Below are 20,704 nucleotides of genomic sequence, written 5' to 3'. Positions count from 1 at the left end.
CTTGAAAGCTTTACTCTAGCAAGTAGTACCAGTTGACTTCACTGGCTTTGCATGTGCAAGGACTGGACCCTCGGTAAGTGTTGCAGGATTTGAGGTCCTGGGATATTTGAATTTTTTTGCTCCTCTAAATATTTGGTACAGAGTTACAGATTTTGTGTTCTCTGGATAATGACAACTTTGGAGCTTTTGAAAATGTTGTCATGTTACTAATAATTGAAAGCATGAAAGATCTTTAATTTGTTTATGTATTAACTTATATTCCTAGAATATAGTAGTGTAATTAGAGAGCTCTGTAAACTATGAAAACTCTGAATATTTATTAACATTTAACATTTTATTTGCTTACTCTATGGTGTATAATATTTTTAGTTTAGTTTATCTTTTCTTATAGTTTTTACTTAGGATAAGAGACATGGGAAACAACACTGCTCACTAAATTATATGCATAAAACCAATGAAACTTGAACAGTTGATATTTTATTTTTTCAGTAGAGCAGCATGAAACAAATGCTTTGTTTTGTTTGTGCAAATGAGAAGACCATTATAATGCAAAGCAGTGTCCTGAAAAAAAGCAAATGTGCTTTTTCTGTTGTAAATATCCCTGCTAAATGCTGCAGTAATTGCAAGCAGAGCTTGGTGTTTTTTCTCTCTTCTTTTCATTGATATATTTTAACAAGTTCTCTTGAGACTATTAAAACGTCTTAGTTTTTGGAACATGTGGTCCAGCGGGGATAACTTTGTCTACAGATGCAGTGGGTTGGCAGCTAGATTTTGCATGTCTTTTCATTTCTTTCCAGATTCTTTGACCCAGTGTAACCTTTGGTCTCCCTCTGAAGGCAGGGGTGAAGGAAGTATGAGCAGGTGACTGATGATCACTGTCAATACAGCCTGCAGACAATATGCGAATTACTTTAGCAGTCTCTCACTTCCCTCCACTCCCCCATCTCTTAAACCAACAAATGCAAATAGCTCCATTCCCATTTGCTAGTATTTCAGTGCTGCTGCTCAGGCAGCATGGGCTTTGTTGTAGACTTGCTTATTCAAAAAGGCAGTTTGAATCCTAGTAAGAAGAAAAATTATCTAATGGGACTTAAACCCCCTTAATGGTCAATGCGGCTAGTATTTGGCCCTCTGGAATATAAAGGTAGGAAGATGCTGAAAATAAACATATTTTATATTGTATTTCAACAGTACAGCAAGAAATGATTAGTATTGTTTGCATTGTTAGCCTTTGTTTAGTAAATAATATAAATCCTTTCTACAGAGCAGTTGAAATTTGCCCACTGTGTAGAAACGTACCTGTACTCCTAGAACCTGTTGGCATTAAAATTTGTTATTGGGATTATCTATGTATTTAAACATTTCATTTACTATGCAAAAGAGACTATGAAAGCGTTTGCTAGATTTCAGTAGAGTCAGACAATGAATCTATGAAGCACATATTTCTTTGCAATTTCTTGACTTTATTTATTAAGCACAGAATTGTGTAGTCTGAATAAAATAGCCATATTTTATAATAATCTTGTTTTGCTTTCCAGATATGTTGTCTATTAAGAGTTGTCACTTGGAAGATTCAAAAGCATAACATAAAAGAGTGATGTTATTTGTATTGGCTAAAATTCAGTTAAACTTATTTTAAGTTGCTACTGTATATGAAATCTTGTAAATGCTATCATGGATAAATAAAAGGAAAGTGATTTACTTTCTTAATCAGAAGCTCCTTTTTTCCAGTTACCTAGAGGTAATTTGTGGCAGAAAATATATTTAATGTAATGTGTTTAGGATTATAAATATTAGTAAAAAAGGACTTTTTAAAAAAAATTGCTCATCAAGGACGTTTGATTCATAAATGAATTAAACAAAACATACAAAATGTATTTAACATGTCCTAAAACTTTATTAACTTGTTTGAATAGAACTTTTGTTTTATAAGCATCTAAAGCATCATTTTGGGATGTTCAGTTCACTTTACCTTGACACTTTCTCTTCAAATGATTTGTTTGTTACAGTTAACTCATAGGGAGAAGTACTTATAAAATGAAAAGCACCACTTATAAGGCTGAGCACTAGACTGCTGAGATGCACATCACATGTATGGCTAGGCATTGTTGTATAGACTAATAGTAATGGTCTGTCTAGATTCCCTTGAAAATGTAACTTCTAGTTTTATTTGTGGTTTGGGGTTTTTTTTGTTTGTTTTTTGTTTTAAATAAATCTTCAATCACTAATAGCTCAGCAGTAACAATTTTCTGATGTCCCACAAAACTCTGGTACTTAGAATAAAGTCTTAAAATCCACTGTTAACTCCCCTTTCAGCTTGCAGTAGTGTTCCAGATCAGGCATTTTGGCTTTGGTTATGTCAGTTCAGCTTTAACATTAACTTGGAATTTCTCAAGTTTTGTCATGTTAAGTACAGGTTCATAGATTTTAAGGCCAGAAGGGACCATTATGATCATCTAGCATGTGTTATGCAGGAGATCAGACTATAGAATATCATTTTGTGATTCCTGCATCAAGGAACCTCGTATGCTTTAGTTAAGCCAAAAGTTCTTTTTAGAAAGACATCCAGTCTTGATTTAAAATAAATACTTCACATGACAGAGAATCCATCAAATTCAACCTTTTTGTCTCATATTTCTTTTCCTTTGTGTGTGTACATGTGCATGCATACATGTGGGTGGGGGAAAAGGGGACAAGAGAATGCTTATTTTCCTTTATTTTATTTGTTAGTTTTAATTGAACTTTTCTCTCTGGGGGTGCAAGGGTTGTCCGATACTCTCTGTTTTTGCCTTTTATTTCCTCACCACTTCCTCAAAAGCATCTATATCTCTGTTGTTCAGCCTTCTCATCAAATGACAGTAGATAAGTTTCCCTTGGAACCAGTCATTGCTGTTCGAGTTGGACATAGGAGATACTGGTGACTGACATAACACATTTTCCCATCAGTGGTATATCTGTGTATGTAGAAACTCCTTCTGTTGTATTTTAATATCAGTTTGTTGCCAAGGAAGGAGGGTGTGGGGATGGATAGCTCAGTGGTTTGAGCATTGGCCTGCTAAACCCAGGGTTGTGAGTTCAATCCTTGAGGGGGCCATTTAGGGATCTGGGGCAAAAATCTGTCTGGGGTTTGGTCCTGCTTTGAGCAGGGGGGTTGGACTAGATGACCCCCCCCAAGGTCCTCCCAACCCTGATATTCTATGAAAGTTACCATAAATTCTTCATAATGACTTCAGAGCACAATCAAATAGGTGAAAATACATTATTAACTAGGAGGCTCTTATTGAAGAGAAATCTGGTCATGGCTTGCAGCCTGTCATCATCAGGCTGTGATCTTGTGAGCTGCATAGGGTTAGCGAGGTTTGTATTTGGTGGACATACAAAAGGAAAACTTTGATATTACAGAAAATTAGTAGGTCATTCTTTTCCCTTTGAGTCATGTTGAATCCAAGTCGCAGTGGGCACTGTGCTCCTAGAGGACATTCTTTCAAATGAAATTTAAAACTGAACCGGTGATCACTCAACATAATCTTTGCATGCAGTGTTGTTGTGGCCATATTGGTCCCAGGATATCAGAGACAAGGTGGGTGAGGGACAATATCTTTTATTGGACCAACTTCTGTTGGTGAGAGAGACAAGCTTTGGAGCTTACACAGAGCTCTTCTTCAGGTCATACCCACCTTGTCTTTATAATTAATACTTGGCATTTTTCACAAGACTCTGGGTGTTAAACTTGATGTTCCAGACACATCCCAGTTATTAAAATTTTGACTATCAAAACATTCTTCCTCTTTACTTGGATGGTATTCTTCACTTTCTGCTGTGCACAGTTGAATAGTTGACGTTGTTTCGCCTCTGTGGCAGCTGCATTTAGAGTGGACAGATTTCTTATATTCTGTAGAATTTGTTAAGCACTTTGGGATCCTTCTTGATGACAGGCACTATATGAATGTAATAGTTGTGGTAGTAATGGAAACTATGAGAAACAGCTTTAAGGTGAGTGTATTCAAATTATAGCTTTGTTTTTTATCTGAAAATTGTCCCTTGTAGAAAAGTCCCTCTTAAATATATATTTTTGGGGGAACTGGATTTGGTTCTTTCTGGATTTAGTTAAATGAAGTAGTTTGATACCAGACACTTGTTACGTTTAGATATCTTCATTTTACACTGATTTTAAAATTGAAATTAATATGTAGCAAGTTTTTTAAATCATTAGAAAAGTTGCTTTTGTAGCACAAATTAATCTCTGGACAATGACACAAAATGCCTTCAGAATCTGATATTAATTTTGAGGTGAGGTTTTTGTTTTTTATTTTTCCCCTCAGTTTCCATTACAAAAAGAGCTGCAAAAGCCCAGTCTTCCCTTTCCAAAGTGACCCGGCGTTCAATGCAGTCTCCACAGAAGTCTGCTCCAGTACCAGCACAATGTGGCAGGAAAACAGGTCGGGGCAACCCCCCTGGACAATCTACAGTTCCTAGGAAGGGAAGATCTCCTAAAACCATTCCTTTGACAAAAATCACCTCTACAGAAAATCTCAAAACAAGGAAAAAAGGTTTAAAACCTGGAAGAAAGGTTAGTTACAGTTGCTACTTTAATTTGTATTGTGGAACTTTGTAGTGATTCGTTATTTTGAACATGTTTATAATTCCATGTACAGTCTGATGCTGTTTTCCCTTCAAGCACTTACGGCTTGTCTCCACTTGAAATTTACCAAAATAAGTTTTCTGGAATTCTTATTTTGAGATAAGCCACCATGTGAACACTCTTATTCTAGAATAAAAGACCCTTTTTCTCATTTAGATTAATCCACTGGATGGATGGATGGATTGATTGATTGATTGTTTACTATTCCAGAATAGTTTTTTCAGTAAATTTCCAAGTTTTGACAATCCCTTAGGTTATTAGATTTAATTATTTTCTTACTGAAATAAATGTTAAGTTAGCACAATGTTTACCTTACTTTAGGGCATTAGAAATCAAGGCTTTGTGTATAATTTTAGATTGGAAAACGTAAAAATGAATTTCTTCTGAAATTCCATAAAAAGTTATTACTGCGGCATTGTGTAATATGTTGCTTAAGTTACTGTAAATGTGATTTAAAATTCACCCTCTCCATCAAACAGTAGAAATATAAAGCTCTGCTGACTTTTGTAAAATGACTCATTGGTTAAAATTAATAAAGATTCTGTCTCAGCATTGTTTGAACAGAGTTACTGCTTATATAGGATGCTGTTTATTTGTTTTTATGAATGTCTTCCATTTTACCACACACTTTACACAGAAGAATATTTTAATTAACTCAAGAAATATTATACACACACACTTTTTGACACATGGCAGGTATTACCAAAAGAATGATGAAACAAATAAAATGTCCCATTGACCACACTCAGAGAGCTTGTGAGATTCATACTGAATATCATGAAGCCTGCACATCTTAGAACAAACATTAAATACAGCAAAATGCCTTATGCTTAAAGGCCGCTAGAGTAAATGTTTAAGGCCAGTTCAGACTGAATAAGCCTTTCACAAGTTCTTTTTATGCTAGTTTGAAAATATATAGTTAAGGAGGTCAGTCTTTGATCAGTACATGGTGAATTTGTTTGAATTTCCAAATAATTCTCAGATGGAGAAGCAGTCCATTCTGTCGCAATATCTGTTTGTTGTCAACATGTTTCACTGTTTGTTATCAATATGTAATATTCAGCATTTCTATCTGTGCAATAGAAAATAAGCTTATTTTGCATGTAGTGTCTTTCATCCACATACTTCCCAATATCAGTGCAATAAAGTTCAATGCAAAATCCCCCTTACCTGTATTTTGACTCCTTACCATCTTTCTCCCAATTTCAATACGTAGTGTTTTTTATTAATTTCAGTTCTAATGTGAAAGGAAAACATTTGTTCCCTTTATAACTGTTTTTATTTATTACTTTTTAAAAGTATTCTTTAATGTAGCAACACGAGTAACCAGACTACAGTCAAAACAGACAGACCACATATTTCAGTATTTCAAATATACGGGCTTTACCTTGGTCCTTAATGAGGATGTGGGGAGTAGCCAGTCAGTATATGCACTGTTGTGTTAGTTGTTGAAGATGTTTGTCCCTCCGTGTCTCCCACTTGAATGTTCATATTATTTCTTTTTCATGTCTCCATCTCTTCACATGTTGAATTTTCCTCTCTGTTATCTATGGCTTTCTGTGCTATGGAGTAGCAATGGCCCAAAGGTAGAGTGAAGTCACCTCTTGTAGTGTTGTATAGAGAGACTTTCTGGATTGCCTAGGAAGTTGGAGCTTTTGCTGTAGCTAACTACATGTTTATTCTCTGTATCCAGGATGATTTGAGTCCTTTCTGTTATTGGATATTTAGGTTTATTGCATCACTCTGGGAAGCTGCCACTGACTGCAATGTTCAGTAGAATATTATCCCATCTGTTCTAAACCATCTGTGTCCATCATCAGTACAATGTAACTCCTGCCACTATATTTATTATCCTTTATAGCAACTTCAGTCACCACCCAATGCCAGACTCTCCAATCAGCCCTTTCTGGCCTGTTGACCTTTACCAAATATCTCAGTCCTTGCCATGTACCATGGATTTCAAAGCAAGCTAAAGCAGTTCTTTATAGATGTTGCAGCAGTGCTCAGAGTGAACTCAAAGACCTGTATTTTGGTTGTTTTAAGATACTTAAGTGAAAAGTCAGTGTGTCAATATAAAATTGTTTCCAAAATCAAATAATGACAGTAGCTATCATAAAAGTCTTATGTGAGAACATTTTTTAATGAGTAGCTTTTTAATACAATTTTTGGCCAAAACCAATCTGTTGGTTCACGGCTTAAGGGAAAGATTGTCATGTACACCTTTTCTCATCCTTTCCCATTCACAGTTGCACAGATCATCTCCCATTTGTGATCTCAACCTCCTTATGGCAACTGTTTACATGCAAAAGTGATACAGAAAATCATTTAGACTGGGTTTTCCAAACACACCTGAGGGCATTATTTTCCCAAATTCTATTGAAGGCCAATGGGAGCTGATTTCCTAGCTGCTGTAGTCTCCTTTTGAAAACTCCAGCCTCAGTGAATTTTAGCTTTTAATGCAGTTCAGCAGCTAGCAATGAAGAGAACCCCCCACCACATCACCAGCCAGCTCTCTGCTGTCTGCAAATGGCAGGCAAACATCTGTTTGAGGTACATCTGACTTAGGTCATAATGTTAGTTTAAGTACTAGCAATAATAAGTTTATGTGGGATGTATGAGCACATGGGAATAGCCATTTTTTAAAATGTCATCTGTTCTGATGATGAAAAATGGGGAATGTGGGTAGAACAGCTTTAAATCCTCTGTATTTTCATGTATGCTCACAAAGTTTATTAGAACATTAGAATAAGAAATGCTCCGCTGGTGTAATAAAGGGCCAAATTGTGGCTGCTCTGTGCATGTGTGTACTGAGATCCCCTCTCATGTTACATTTTCCAATGCAGGAGGCACCTATAATATGTAGCATGAGGGGGTGGAGACTGGCCAACCTGTGCTGTGTAGAGCATATGCAGTGGTAGCAGCCCTCATGATTTTATCATAAGCTTTGTGATTTGGTGTTTTTACTTAAAGTAGACAAGAGATCATGGAGAATCTCAGCAAATTTCTAGTGTTCCTGGTCGCAAATGAGAAAGACTCAAATGAGAAAGCAAATAAAGTTCCCCAAATCTATTATTTTTAAGACAATTTCACAATTTCGGGGGGGCATGACACCTGAGTCTATTAACATTTTGCACTAGTAATATTGCATGAGCTCACCTCTCTGTGCACCAACTTGCAGCTGCAGGGCAGTGCTTAGGGAAGCACAATCTGCATCTGCGGAACAAGTATAGTAGCAGCTGACAGTGAGTTTGTTCTCTTTCACCCTCTACCCAGCACCACTGGAGGCCTTCACAGGCCTTCAGCTATCCTCATGTGAGCAGTAAATCTCCCCTCTCCATGACAGCCCCTCATCCCCTAACTTCTTACGTGGCCTGTTTCTTAGAGCTGTACATATGAATGTTTATCAAAACCAACTGTAGGTTTGAAAGGTTTAAGTGGAGCTGAAAGCAGAAGGCAAGATACATTTAGCATGGTGGTTTTTTTTCCCATTTAGCATGAAAGTGAAACAGGATCATTAGTAACATTTCCACACCAAATTCACTGTTATGCTACTTCAGATGACCTGCTCCAGTGTAAAAGGGCACTACCACAGCTGGAAGGATGAGGTGGTTATGGCATTGAAACAAATCTTAACTGAGGCTATACTTGTTAAAAATAATTTTTAAAATAATTTGTTTGGAGTGAAAAGAAGATTAATGTTACAAATGCAGTGCCATCAACTGGCAAGCTACTGATTTGACATAAATGATTCCTTTTTCATGAGTGACTTCTCATTATGCATGTGTTAGTTCTTGTAGTTTTGGTGGCTCGTCTGGCATTTCCTTTCACAATATTAGGGCCCTATCCAGCATTCTATTGTGTTTTGCTGCAGAGCCATGAGGAGGCCGCCTATGGGAGCTGCCTGACAGCCCAATCAGCCTATTCAGAGACTTGATCAGCTCAGAGCATGAAGTGAGGGATAGTAAACCAACATGCCAAGTTTGTGGTTGATAAGAGTTAGACAGCAATATGAGCTCCCTATTTCTTGGCACCTATATTGCCTATTCTCAGTTTGTCCCTCTCTTCTCTCCCTACTTAGACAGAGGGTACACTGGAGCTGGAGGTGTAATTTCCAGCTCAGGTAGACGTACCTGATCTAACTCTGATTGAGTTAGGGCATGAAAAAATAGAAGTGTAGTCATAGCAATAGGAGGGGCTACCCACCCCAAGTACTTCCTTAAGGTTTTACACGAGATCATACTTGGGGCAGCTAGCCCATCCTGCTACTTATGGCACCACAGTTATGCTTTTATTTTTAGTATGCTAGTTCAATGAAAGCTAGCATGGGTACATCTATCAAAGCTGCAAATTACACCAGTGTAGACATAACCCAGAGATGACTTCTTTCAGCCATGTCACAAAGCCATAGTGCAACGGTCTGGCTGACTTGTTTTAGTTAAATACCCTGAGTGGGTTACTGTTTCTAGAACGTCTTCCTGTTGGGGAGTTGAGTTTCACTGTAGTAAGTGGAACTCTGAAGGTGTGTGTTCCTTACCTCAGTAGTGAATGGTAATTGATAGTGCATAGTTCGTTTATGAATGAGAATTGTTTAACAAAAGGTCACTTGCTGATTTTGTGTTTTTTTTTTTTTTTAACAGAAAAAAATCTTGCCAGTGAAATCTCCTCCTGCACCTTCTCCTCCACTTACTTGTCCTGAGGGGGACAATGGCAGTACACAGATACATAAAGATGGAGTTGGCATTGCTGGTGCAACAGCAGCAGTTATATCCACAGGTATAAAAGGGCAGTCTGAATGTATGAAATTACTTCCCCCTTTAAATAAAAATAATTATATTGTTTTATGCTACTATTATTCTAAAACACGTGCTGAAAATAAATTGTTTTGCTAACATCTTCATATGAAAATATATTTTTATAGTGCAGTTCTCCAAATGTGCTTAGGTAAGACTGGTATTTGGTGCATGTGCAATGGCAAGAAACACCAGAACGTCAGGAATTTGGTGTCTGGTTAGCATGCTTTTTGGTGTGTAAATAGGAAAGTCCATTGCACTTTCAGTAGTCTTCCATAGCCTGGAGTACAATGCTTGATAAAGAAGAAAGGACATGCTTTGTCTTACCTTACTTCCATCCCAACCAGTAGCAAAACGTACTGGAAATGACTGTTGCCAAAAGGCCATTAGACACTACTGTTACACTCCAGAGAGTATGGAAATAGAGATACAGATGACAAACTATGTCACTGAAAAAACAAAATCCAGGAGAAATGGGCCAGGTTAAAACAAGAGCTCATTTAAAATGGAAAGGCAGTGAACTATATTATAAAATGGGTGGTGGAAAAGGAGTAAGTTAGTTAGAGCTAGTTAGAACTACCTCTGAGTAGTCTCTTTATTACACAGTTATGGGACAATTTGTAAATTGTCAGCTTTTTGGTCGTCACCAAATCCTGGGACCTGCTAAAGTGCACCTCCCCCCACCCCTCCAAAAAAAAAACGGTGGGAAAAGTTTGCTATGTTTTTAATTTTTTGCCATTTTTAAACTGCTTTTACAAAGAAACTGTCCCTCTGCTTTCCCTCCTCCACGTCATTACAGCTACCCCTCTTTCAGTGCTAGACAACATTGGGGCAGAATAGGCAATCATTTCATACTAAAGGAAACCTGTCAGGTTTACAAACATTACTGAGCCCAAATAAGAGTTTAATAACATATTTTGCAGAGTTTTCCTGTTCTCTCCACATCCACATCTGTGCCTCCCACAGCTTCTGCTGTCAAACAGAAAATAGACATGAATGCAGAGTTCGGGAGCATTACAGTCTTTTCACAAAAAGAACGAGGAGTACTTGTGGCACCTTAGAGACTAACAAATTTATTTGGGCATAAGCTTTCGTGGGCTAAAACCCACTTCATCAGATGCATGGGTTTTAGCCCATGAAAGCTTATGCCCAAATAAATTTGTTAGTTTCTAAGGTGCCACAAGTACTCCTGTTCTTTTTGCTGATACAGACTAATACGGCTACTACTCTGAAACCTGTCTTTTTACAAGTATCAGTTGTTTGAAAAATCCAAGTTTCATTTGAGCACAAATAGTACTGTAATTCATTAAAAAAAAAACAGGTTTCTTTTATCTTATTTAATGCTTCAGTCTATTGCCTCACCACCAAGGCATATCCTTATTAGACCACAATAAATCCTGATCCCACTGAAGTTAATGGAAACATTTCTATTGACTTCAGTGGGGTCAGGCTTTCACCCCTTATTTTGTCTTGTTGCTTAACCACAGATCATGATCCCTGTGATAGGTCTGAGTTATTTAGGTGCCTGTCTTTTCTTGAACAGACAGTTGCTTTTTTTTTGTTTTTCTTTCTATAGAAAGTGTCTTCCTAAAATGAACTTGACTGTTGTTTTGGCAGATTTTAACTCTAGAAATAACACAGGGCATTTTACAGTAATGCATTTTGTTAAGGTCTTCACTTTGACCCCTGTATTCTTATAGTTCAGAGCATCTACCGGGTTAGATGTAGTGTAATGGAACCCATATGCAGATGGAGTTCAGTAACAAGCACAGATGGTTGTAGGCTGGGATAAACTCATCATGGTAGTGTGATGTAGGAGGGTTTTGGAGGCTGATTCATCAGGATGAGAAAGAAGGAAACGAATACTGCTGTGAATGGCTGCTGGGTTGGAGATATTTGTCATGGAGTTTGGCACCACCATGTTGTTGTGCAGTAGGTACAATTTTAAAAGTTAAAAATACTGGAGAACCGAACTGCATTTTGTGTCAATGAGGAGACAATGCAATGACGATGCCATTTTGAGTATCCAGTGCAGAGAGATTGCCCTAGAGTTTCTTTAAAGTATACTGGGATGCAGAGGGGAGGTACTTGAGTGCAATGTGGTCTTCTAAAGGGGACAGGGGAAGCCTAGGTAGCTAACAATTTTGGTACCTGGTCAAAATCCTGTTTTTACTTTTATCTGCCAGGATTTCATGACTTATCCATTGCTGCACTGCATGCTAAGTAGTTAACTATTGGTAAACTGTGTTATTAAAGAAAGAAGTGTATGCACAGAAGGTGTATGGTGTTTTTTGTTTAGTGTACATCAATCAAATTCAATATGACTTTCAGTGAGAGCCACTGAAACACGTTTTGATTGAGTGTGATTGTGCCTGAAGTGGGCAGATTCCATAAATATGGCTTGTAATTTTTCAGTTTGCGTCTATGTTAACAAGCATGGGAACTCTGGACCTCACCTGGATAAGAAGAAAGTTCAGCAGCTTCCAGACCACTTTGGACCAGGTCCTGTAAATGTGGTACTTCAGCAGGCTGTGCAGGCCTGTGTAGACTGTGCCTATTTATCCAAAACAGTCTTTGGATTCCTCAAGTCAGGGCATCATGGAGGGGAGATGATAACAGGTATGCAAAGTCCTTGATTTTTTCCAATTTGTTCACTGGGTTCTGTTTGAGAAATTTGAGTTGGTGTAGAGCAGGGAAGTTGAAGTAGTAGCAAAGCAATGATTAACATTTTTATGTTACTTTTGTAAATCTTTAAGCATAGCTAAGAATACCCAACTGTGGCTACGTTTACTGGTGGTGTATCTATGGCCAGCACTGAATTTACATCTTAATATAGGGTATATAATGATACAGCCAGTTTTCTTAATTTGAATTCAGCAGTGACTATATAAAATTACATATACCATATAGCATTGTTCAATTTTTTACAAAGTAAAACTTGCATACCGCAGTAAATAGCCATAGCCAAACATTTGTCAAGTAAATTCAGTGCAAGTCAAAGTTCAGCTTTATTAATTCACGTCTTATCCATACACAGTGTTTGTCTTCTTGATGCTGTAACCAAGTGGATAAAAAGTTTAAAACTAATCTGCTTAGGTTCCAGATAACTGATTCCATATGTTAAACAGAACTGCTGTTGCTTCTCTTTTTTCCCCCTGTACTAATATTCTAGAGGCGTTTTAGGGTCAGTGTTAGTGTTTGAGCACCTATGTCCTCTGCTACAGTGGTTCTCAACCTTTTTCTTTCTGAGCCTGAGGGCCCCCCCTGCCCCCCTCCACACACGTTATAAAAACTTCATGCCCCAGCTGTGCCACAACTGTTTTTCTGCATATAAAAGCCAGGGCCAGCATTAAGGGGTAGCGAGCAGGGCAGTTTCCCGGGGCCCCACGCCACAGGTTGTCTGCCTAGGCTTCAGCTTCAGCCCCAAGCTGCAGTCCTGCACAGCAGAGCTTCGGATTTCTGCCCTGAGCCCTAGCAAGTCTAATGCCGGCTATGCTTGGCGGACCCCCTGAAACCTGCTCAGGGGGCCCCAGGCCTCTGGATGAGAAGCACTGCTCTACTTACAGAGTGGGTTTATTTCTTATATATGCCAAGGGCAGCTCTGTAGATAAATTATCCTCGTAGCTCAAACTCAGTATCTGCATCTTGTCATTTTTTCCCCTTCTGGGTTGGCAATCTTCTGTATAGTAGTAAGCCGCATTAATTCATAATTTCATCACTGGCAGTAAAAAGGGTTTGTCTTACTTTAATCTCCTTATATTAATACCAGATGTGAAAGATGATTAGTGGAAGGCAGGTTTATTTAAGCTCTCATAAAAGAACTCGCTGCCTAACAGTGTTAAAATACAGCATCCTGACCCACATGCAGCAGAACTTCTCTAATCCTCACGCACAATTTGCACACCAGTTTGTTCCCAAAATGGAGCTCTCTCCTTATTTTTCAAAAAAGGTTTAGCACCTCTGTACAGATGAGGTTTTGTTACTAAGACATTTTTATATGTACAGGATATACTACAGCATGTTTACTAGCACATTAAGTATTGTCATAAATAATTAACACCAAAAACTGTCAAATTGCAAGAACAAAATACATTCATGATGCACATTATCCTTGATTGCTTACAAAGGACTAAATCCTGGCCCAAGGGATGTATAAGTAAGGGGTGTGAATTGAACTAGGCAGACAACTGTAATTCTGTTTCCTGGAGGATTTCGTGATTTTGAAATTTGGTTTAGTTCCAATTTGGAACAAAAGCCCAAAATTCTCCACAGAATGGAATTATCATTCTTCATCCAGCTCTCCTGGGAATCCAGGCTGATGAGGAGTCACAAGTGAGGGCCTGGGAGTCCTGCTCCCAGCTCCCCATTAGTCTGCTAGTCAGGCTGCCAAGGAGCTGGGCAGGCCAGCTGGAAAGAAAACATTGGGATCCTAGCTCGTTTCTGGCAGAATTTCACTGAAATTGAATGTTATCCTCAAATGTTTCAGCTTCAACAAAACGATAGATTCTGTTGAGAAAATGTTTTATGAAAAGTTTTCCAACCAGCTCTAGGTGCGAACACTGAGCAGGGGGAGGAATTGCTTAGCAGAATAAAATGAGGAATAACAGAATAAAATTAAGAAAGGGAATATGAAGTCTGAATATCAGGAAAAACTGATCCTATGGCTTGTGGAATGATGTCCCAAGGAAAGTTCCGGTGTTTGACAGTTTTTCTGAATAGACCGGACAAAACATTAGTAAATATAAAGTATGTTGGGCAGCTTTGCAAAATTCAAACTGGACACTCAGGTAGAGTGAGTATCTTTGGACTTGTTGGTTAAAAAAACATCATTTCTTTCATTAACTTTATCATTGTAAAGGATAAACAAGTAAATTGTGTCTGGACTGGTGAATTGTCTTGACAAATTGTCTTGTCTGCAGTGACAGGCAGATGGACAAGATGACCTTAAGTCTCTCCCACCTCTAGATTCTGTGACAACAGCTATGGAGCTGGGAAAACCACCAAAAAGCTATCACACAGGGAACAAGGACCAGGAGGAGTTCCCATACATGTTTTTTTTAAATAGTATTTTCATTGGGGCTAGGAGTTTTGCAGGCAATATGACACTCTTCTCCCATGATTGCCATGGTGCTTTGTGGGGCCTAGGGAGAGTTTCTTTTGCCCAGATTATTTATTAGGTCTGTTCTATAGTGATCCTCATCATAACAACTGATTACTTCACAATTGTTACTGGATTTACTCTCACAACATCCCTATGAGATGAAGAAGCATATTTCCATTTTATAAATGGGAAACTGAGGCACGGGGAGTAAGTGACTTCCCCAAGGTCACATGGGAAGACCACAAGACCATCGTGATGGATCTTGGATTTTCGTTGTGATGGACAGTGCTGTTTTGCAGTATGTCTGTCAGGAGGTTTATGGGAGGCCATGTAGCCCATTCAGTCTCCTAACTGATTCAGAGCTAGGTGGAATCTGCTCCCTGGGTACCCACAAAATAACAATCGGAGTCTTCTGTGGGTGACCCTGCAGTGGTACAGTGAGTCTTTAGGAGTTCATTTGGACTTCAGAGTCTTGTTAATCTAGTGACTTCAGTGATTTCTTTGCCATGAAGGAAAGAATGGCCAGGATTTGTCCCTAATTCAGTGATTCTCATAATTCAGTAATCCTCAATGCATCATCCAGTTATGAGAGCAAATGAGTAAGGTTCTGTTGTAGCATTTTTATACTAAATTATATTTACTGCATTTATAAAAATACCTGTACAACATCGCTTCACATTAGAGGTGTTATTTGTATCACTTTTCTGATACTAGTTTAAACTACTCTAGATATGTTTTTAAAACTGAATACACTGCCCCTTATTGATGGTGGAATGATTCTCAGTATGGTATGGCTCCTAATTCAGATTTCTGCGATTTAATGTCATACTTGCAAAGGTATTGTTTTTGAAAGCACACCTCTGTTTCCCTATCAATGGAATATGATGCTCTCAGGAACTTCTTATTTTTTGGAGGGAAACTCTCATACTAAACTCTTGCACACACCGAAATCATACTCGATGAGCAGGAAAAGCAGGAAGGCAAAATAGTAAAAATTTTAAAATTCATAACAACTTCTTTGTTGCCATAAATTACATGTTTGTTACCTGTTAGATTTGTGATGTGTTACATTATACATTATTTCTAGTTAGAAAGTACACAGCTAATGCAATGAGAATTGCTCATCTAGAGGCCTGGAATTAGTGTTCTTAACTTTTTTCATCTCACTGTTTGCCAGAAGATGATGCTTGGCTTTTCCCTAAAACATTTTAATTCCTATTGATGCTTTTAATACAACAAGCTGTCATGGGATAAAAGGGAAGGTCCTCTCATGGATTGGTAACAGGTTAAAAGAATCTTGGTCCATAACCAGGTGTTACCCCAATACAAACAATAAAATGGAAGGATCCAGGCCTGTCAAAACTGGTTAAAAGACGGGAAACAAAGGGTAGGAATAAATGGTCAGTTTTCAGAACAGAGAGAGGTAATAATGGTGTCCCCCAACGGTCTGTACTGGGACCAGTCCTATTCAGCATATTCATAAATGATCTGGAAAAAGAGGTAAACAGTGAGGTGACAAATTTGTAGATTATACAAAACTACTCAAGATAGTTAAGTCCAAAGCAGACTGCGAAGAGCTACAAAGGGATCTCACAAAACTGGGCGACTGGACAACAAAATGGCAGATGAAATTCAATGTTGATAAATGCAAAGTAATGCACATTGGAAAACATAATCCCAACTATATAAATAAAATGATGGGGTCTAAATTAGCTGTTACCACTCAAGAAAGAGATCTTGGAGTCATTGTGGATAGTTCTCTGAAAACATCCACTCAATGTGCAGCGGCAGTCAAAAAAGCTAACAGAATGTTGGGAATCATTAAGAAAGGGATAGATAGTAAGACAGAAAATATATTGCCTGTATATAAATCCATGGTGCGCCTACATCTTGAATACTGCGTTCAGATGTGGTCGCACCATCTCAAAAAAGATATATTGGAATTTGAAAAGGTTCAGAAAAGGGCAGCAAAAATGATTAGGGGTATGGAACGGCTTCCATATCAGGAGAGGTTAATAAGACTGGGACTTCTAAGCTTGGAAAAGAGACGACTAAGGGGGATATGATTGAGGTCTATAAAATCATGACTGGTGTGGAGAAAGTAAATAAGAAAGTGTTATTTACTCCTTCTCATAACACAAGAACTAGGGGTCACCAAATGAAATTAATAGGCAGCAGGTTTAAAACATATAAAAGGAAGTATTTTTTCACACAACACACAGTCAATCTGTGGAACTCCTTGCCAGAGGATGTTGTGAAGGCCAAGACTATAACAGGGTTCAAAAAAGAACAAGATAAATTCATGGAGGATAACCCCGTCAATGGCTATTAGCTAGAATGGGCAGGGATGGTGTCCCTAGCCTCTGTTTGCCAGAAGCTGGGAATGGGCGTCAGGGGATGGATCACGTGATGATTACTCATTCTGTTCATTCCTTCTGGGGCACCTGGCATTGACCACTGTCAGAAGACAGGATACTGGGCTAGATGGACCTTTGGTCTGACCCAGTATGGCTGTTCTTATGTAACAAATATAAAATAAAGTATAAGCATATCACCCTTCATGTTGTCTAAGATGCATGCAATAAACTGACTTTTAAAGCAACATAACTACTATTGGTGTTTGTTCTTGGTTTCCTTACATTGTCAGAGTTCCTACTTAAATAAATGGGAGCTTGGCCTGCACAACCACTGCTGGAATGGGTTCTATAATGTTGAATAACACAGCTTCTTAAAATGGCACACCAGTTACTTCTGGCCGTCACTGTAATTGTAACAGGTGACAGTCTGCAACAGATGAGTATGAGCAGTTCATGTTAACAAATGAGGTCCCTCAAAAATCCCCAAGTACTATGAACGTTTTCTTCTGTTTTATTTCCTGTAAACATTTGACATTTCTTGCTGTTCAATAAGCAAATAACACAGACAATGTTTAATTTCTATCAGGGGAGCTAATCTGAATTTACACAGATGTAACTGAGATCAGAGTCTGGCCCTTTGAAGGTAAATTTGCTAAATAGTCTCATAAGATACCAGAACAATTGTTTACCTCTCTTTTTACCTCTACGCTGTTTTAATCAAAGCAAGATGTATTCTATTTTAGTTGGTGGTGGTGTTATACTCTACTTCCTGGTGTTTGGATGGTGTCTGACATCATCTTCTTACTCACAGCCGCCTTTGATGGGGAGAAACATGCCATCAATCTTCCTTCTGTAAACAGTGCATCGTTTGTCCTGCGTTTCTTGGAGAAGCTCTGCCACAGTCTGCAGTGTGATAATCTTTTTAGTAGCCAGCCCTTCAGCCCTTATATGGGAAGTGCACATAGTCCTACAGAGTATGATAGGAACAAACCAGGTAATACTAAATTATACTATTTCTCTTTCAAGTACAACATGTTTTGGGGTGTATGGTTATTTTGTGCAATTCATTTTTTTGATATGTCCTCCTACAACTTGAATTGATTGAAATGAGTACTGTGTGGTTCTTAGTAAAATTAGTCCTAGTGTGATGGGGTGATTTAAACCACATGTGGAAAAACTGTATTGTTAAGCAAATGCTTTTCTTTAGGCAAACAAGGCAATGTATACATCATCCCACTGTGATGCTGCAGAAGATCTAGTTTAAACTTTACATTTAATCTGCTTGATTTATGCATATATAGTAAAATATATTTAACTCACAGCAGCAAAATATAATTATTACCTGCCTAAAAGAAGTTTGCCCTATAAGACTCAATGCAGCCCCCCTCTACCCAACTGAAAGGCGCTTCATCCTGATTCTTCCTTTCTCCCTTCTGTGACCATTTCAAAGGTGTTGAGACTACATAGAGTCTATCATAGGTAGGGAGAGAAACCAGGATTTATAGATGGCAGCTGTGGTGGTTTAGGAAATGAGGAACCCATTTCTGCAAGTGAAGAACACAGCACCCCACCCAAAACAGCACCCCTTACCTTGATTGCAAGGACAAGCATGGTACCCCTGAAGTCTCCTCCTGCACCCAGCTGCTGACTACAGTGTCAGCAGTATCCAGGACTTAGCCCATAATGAGACTAAGATAATTATATAGAAAACTGAAGAAGTGAGAGTTGAAATGAAATAATCCTAAAAGTAAAGGAGTAAGACCAGAAAATGATGTAGAAAAAATCTCTCTCTCTCACTCTCTCATAATGAAGGTCACCATCTGAAACTAAAAGCATTAATGTTAGAGATGTTTAGTAGGGCTGTCAAGCGATTAAAACAATTAATTGCGATTAATTGCGCTGTTAAACAATAATAGAATACTATTTATATAAATATTTTTGGATGTTTCCTACATTTTCAAATATTTTGATTTCAATTACAACACAGAATACAAAGTGTACAGTGCTCACTTAATATTTATTTTAATTAAAAATATTTGCACTGTAAAAAAACAAAATAAATAGTATTTTTCAATTCACCTAATACAAGTACTATAGTGTAATCTCTAGCATGAAAGTTGAACTTACAAATGTAGAATTATGTACAAAGAATAACTGCATTCAAAAATAAAACAATGTAAAACTTCAGAGCCTACAAGTCCACTCAGTCCTACTTCAGCCAGTCGCTCAGACAAACAAGTCTGGTTATAATTTGCAGGAGATAATGCTGCCCGCTTCTTGTTCACATTGTCACCTGAAAATGAGAACAGGTGTTCGCGTGGTACTATTGTAGCTGTCATCACAACATATTTACATGCCAGATGAACTAAAGATCCATATGTCCCTTCATGCTTCAACCACCATTCCAGAGGACATGCGTCCATGCTGATGATGGGTTCTGCTCGATAAAGATCCAAAGCAGAGTGGACCGACGCATGTTCATTTTCATCATCTGAGGCAGATGCTACCAGCAGAAGGTTGATTTTCTTTTTTTGGTGGTTCGGGACCTATAGTTTCCACATCGGAGTGCTGCTCTTTTAAGACTTCTGAAAGCATGGGCTACACCTCGTCCCTCTCAGGTTTTGGATGGCACTTCAGATTCTTAAAACCTTGGGTTGAGTGCTGTAGCTATTTTTAGAAATCTCACATGGTACCTTCTTTGTATTTTGTCAAATCTGCTGTGAAAGTGTTCTTAAAACAAACTTGTTGGGTCATGATCCGAGACCGCTATAACATGAAATATATGGCAGAAAGCAGGTAAAACAGAACAGGAGATATACAATTCTCCTCCAGCGAGTTCAGTCACAAATTTAATTAACATATAATTTTTTAATGAGCATCATCAGCATTGAAGCATGTCCTCTGGAATGGTGGCCGAAGCATGAAGGGGCATATGAATGTTTAGCATATCTAGCACGTAAATACCTTGCAACGCCAGCTACAAAAGTGCCATTTGAACACCTGTTCTCACTTTCAGGTGACATTGTAAATAAGAAGTAGGCAGCGTTATCTCCCATAAATGTAAACAAACTTCTTTTTGTTCAGCTAATTGCGAAGACAAAGTAGGACTGAGTGAACTTGTAGGCTCTAAAGTTTTACATTGTTTTGTTTTTGAGTGCAGGTATGTAACAAACAAACAAAACCATTTGTAAGCTGCATTTTCATGATCGAGATTGCACTATAGTACTTGTATGAGGTGAATTGAAAAATATTATTTCTTTTGTTTATAATTTTTACAGTGCAAATATTTGTAATAAAAAATAATAATATAAAGTGAGCACTGTACACTTTGTATTCTGTGTTGTAATTGAAATCAATATATTTGAAAATGTAGAAAAACATCCAAAATATTTAATAAATTTCAATTGGTATTCTATTGTTTAACAGTGCAATTAATCGCGATTAATTTTTTTAATCGCAATTAATTTTTTGTAGTTAATCGCATGAGTCAATTGCGATTAATCGACTGCCCTAATGATTGTACACAGGCAACCAAAAAGGAAGAGAAAAATAGACTAAGAAGCCAAGCTAATGTTGTTCTTCTTGTGCTTGCTCATGTCCATTCCACGTAAGGTGTGCGCACACCGCATGCACAGTTGCCATAAATTTTTTCCTCAATTGTATCCATCAGGCCAGCTCTAGCACCCTCTGGTGCCGTGTGCTCATGTGCTGATACAAGGGGCCTGGTCGGCCCCGCATACTCTCAGTTCCTTCTTACCGCCCGTCACTGGAACAAATGATTTTGCTGCAACAGGGCATTCAATCAGCGGTTCTG

General features: G+C 38.1%; 1 protein-coding gene across 2 annotated transcripts in view; it reads left to right on the top strand.

The window, feature by feature from the left end:
- Window positions 1-20,704, top strand: part of LOC112108246 (sex comb on midleg-like protein 2) — a 115,758-nt gene that overhangs the window by 78,325 nt on the left and 16,729 nt on the right. For both annotated transcript variants that reach the window (XM_029910864.1, XM_026648690.1), the window contains 4 exons: window positions 4,323-4,570; window positions 9,280-9,415; window positions 11,848-12,051; window positions 17,702-17,884. In XM_029910864.1, the coding sequence (XP_029766724.1) occupies window positions 4,323-4,570; window positions 9,280-9,415; window positions 11,848-12,051; window positions 17,702-17,884 (771 nt within the window). The remainder of the gene's footprint in view (window positions 1-4,322; window positions 4,571-9,279; window positions 9,416-11,847; window positions 12,052-17,701; window positions 17,885-20,704) is intronic.

This window comes from Terrapene carolina, unplaced genomic scaffold (genome assembly GCF_002925995.2).
Source record: "Terrapene carolina triunguis isolate 2854851 unplaced genomic scaffold, T_m_triunguis-2.0 Scaffold22, whole genome shotgun sequence".
In the NCBI taxonomy this organism is placed as follows: domain Eukaryota; kingdom Metazoa; phylum Chordata; order Testudines; family Emydidae; genus Terrapene; species Terrapene triunguis.
This window is presented reverse-complemented; position numbering and strand designations above follow the sequence as displayed.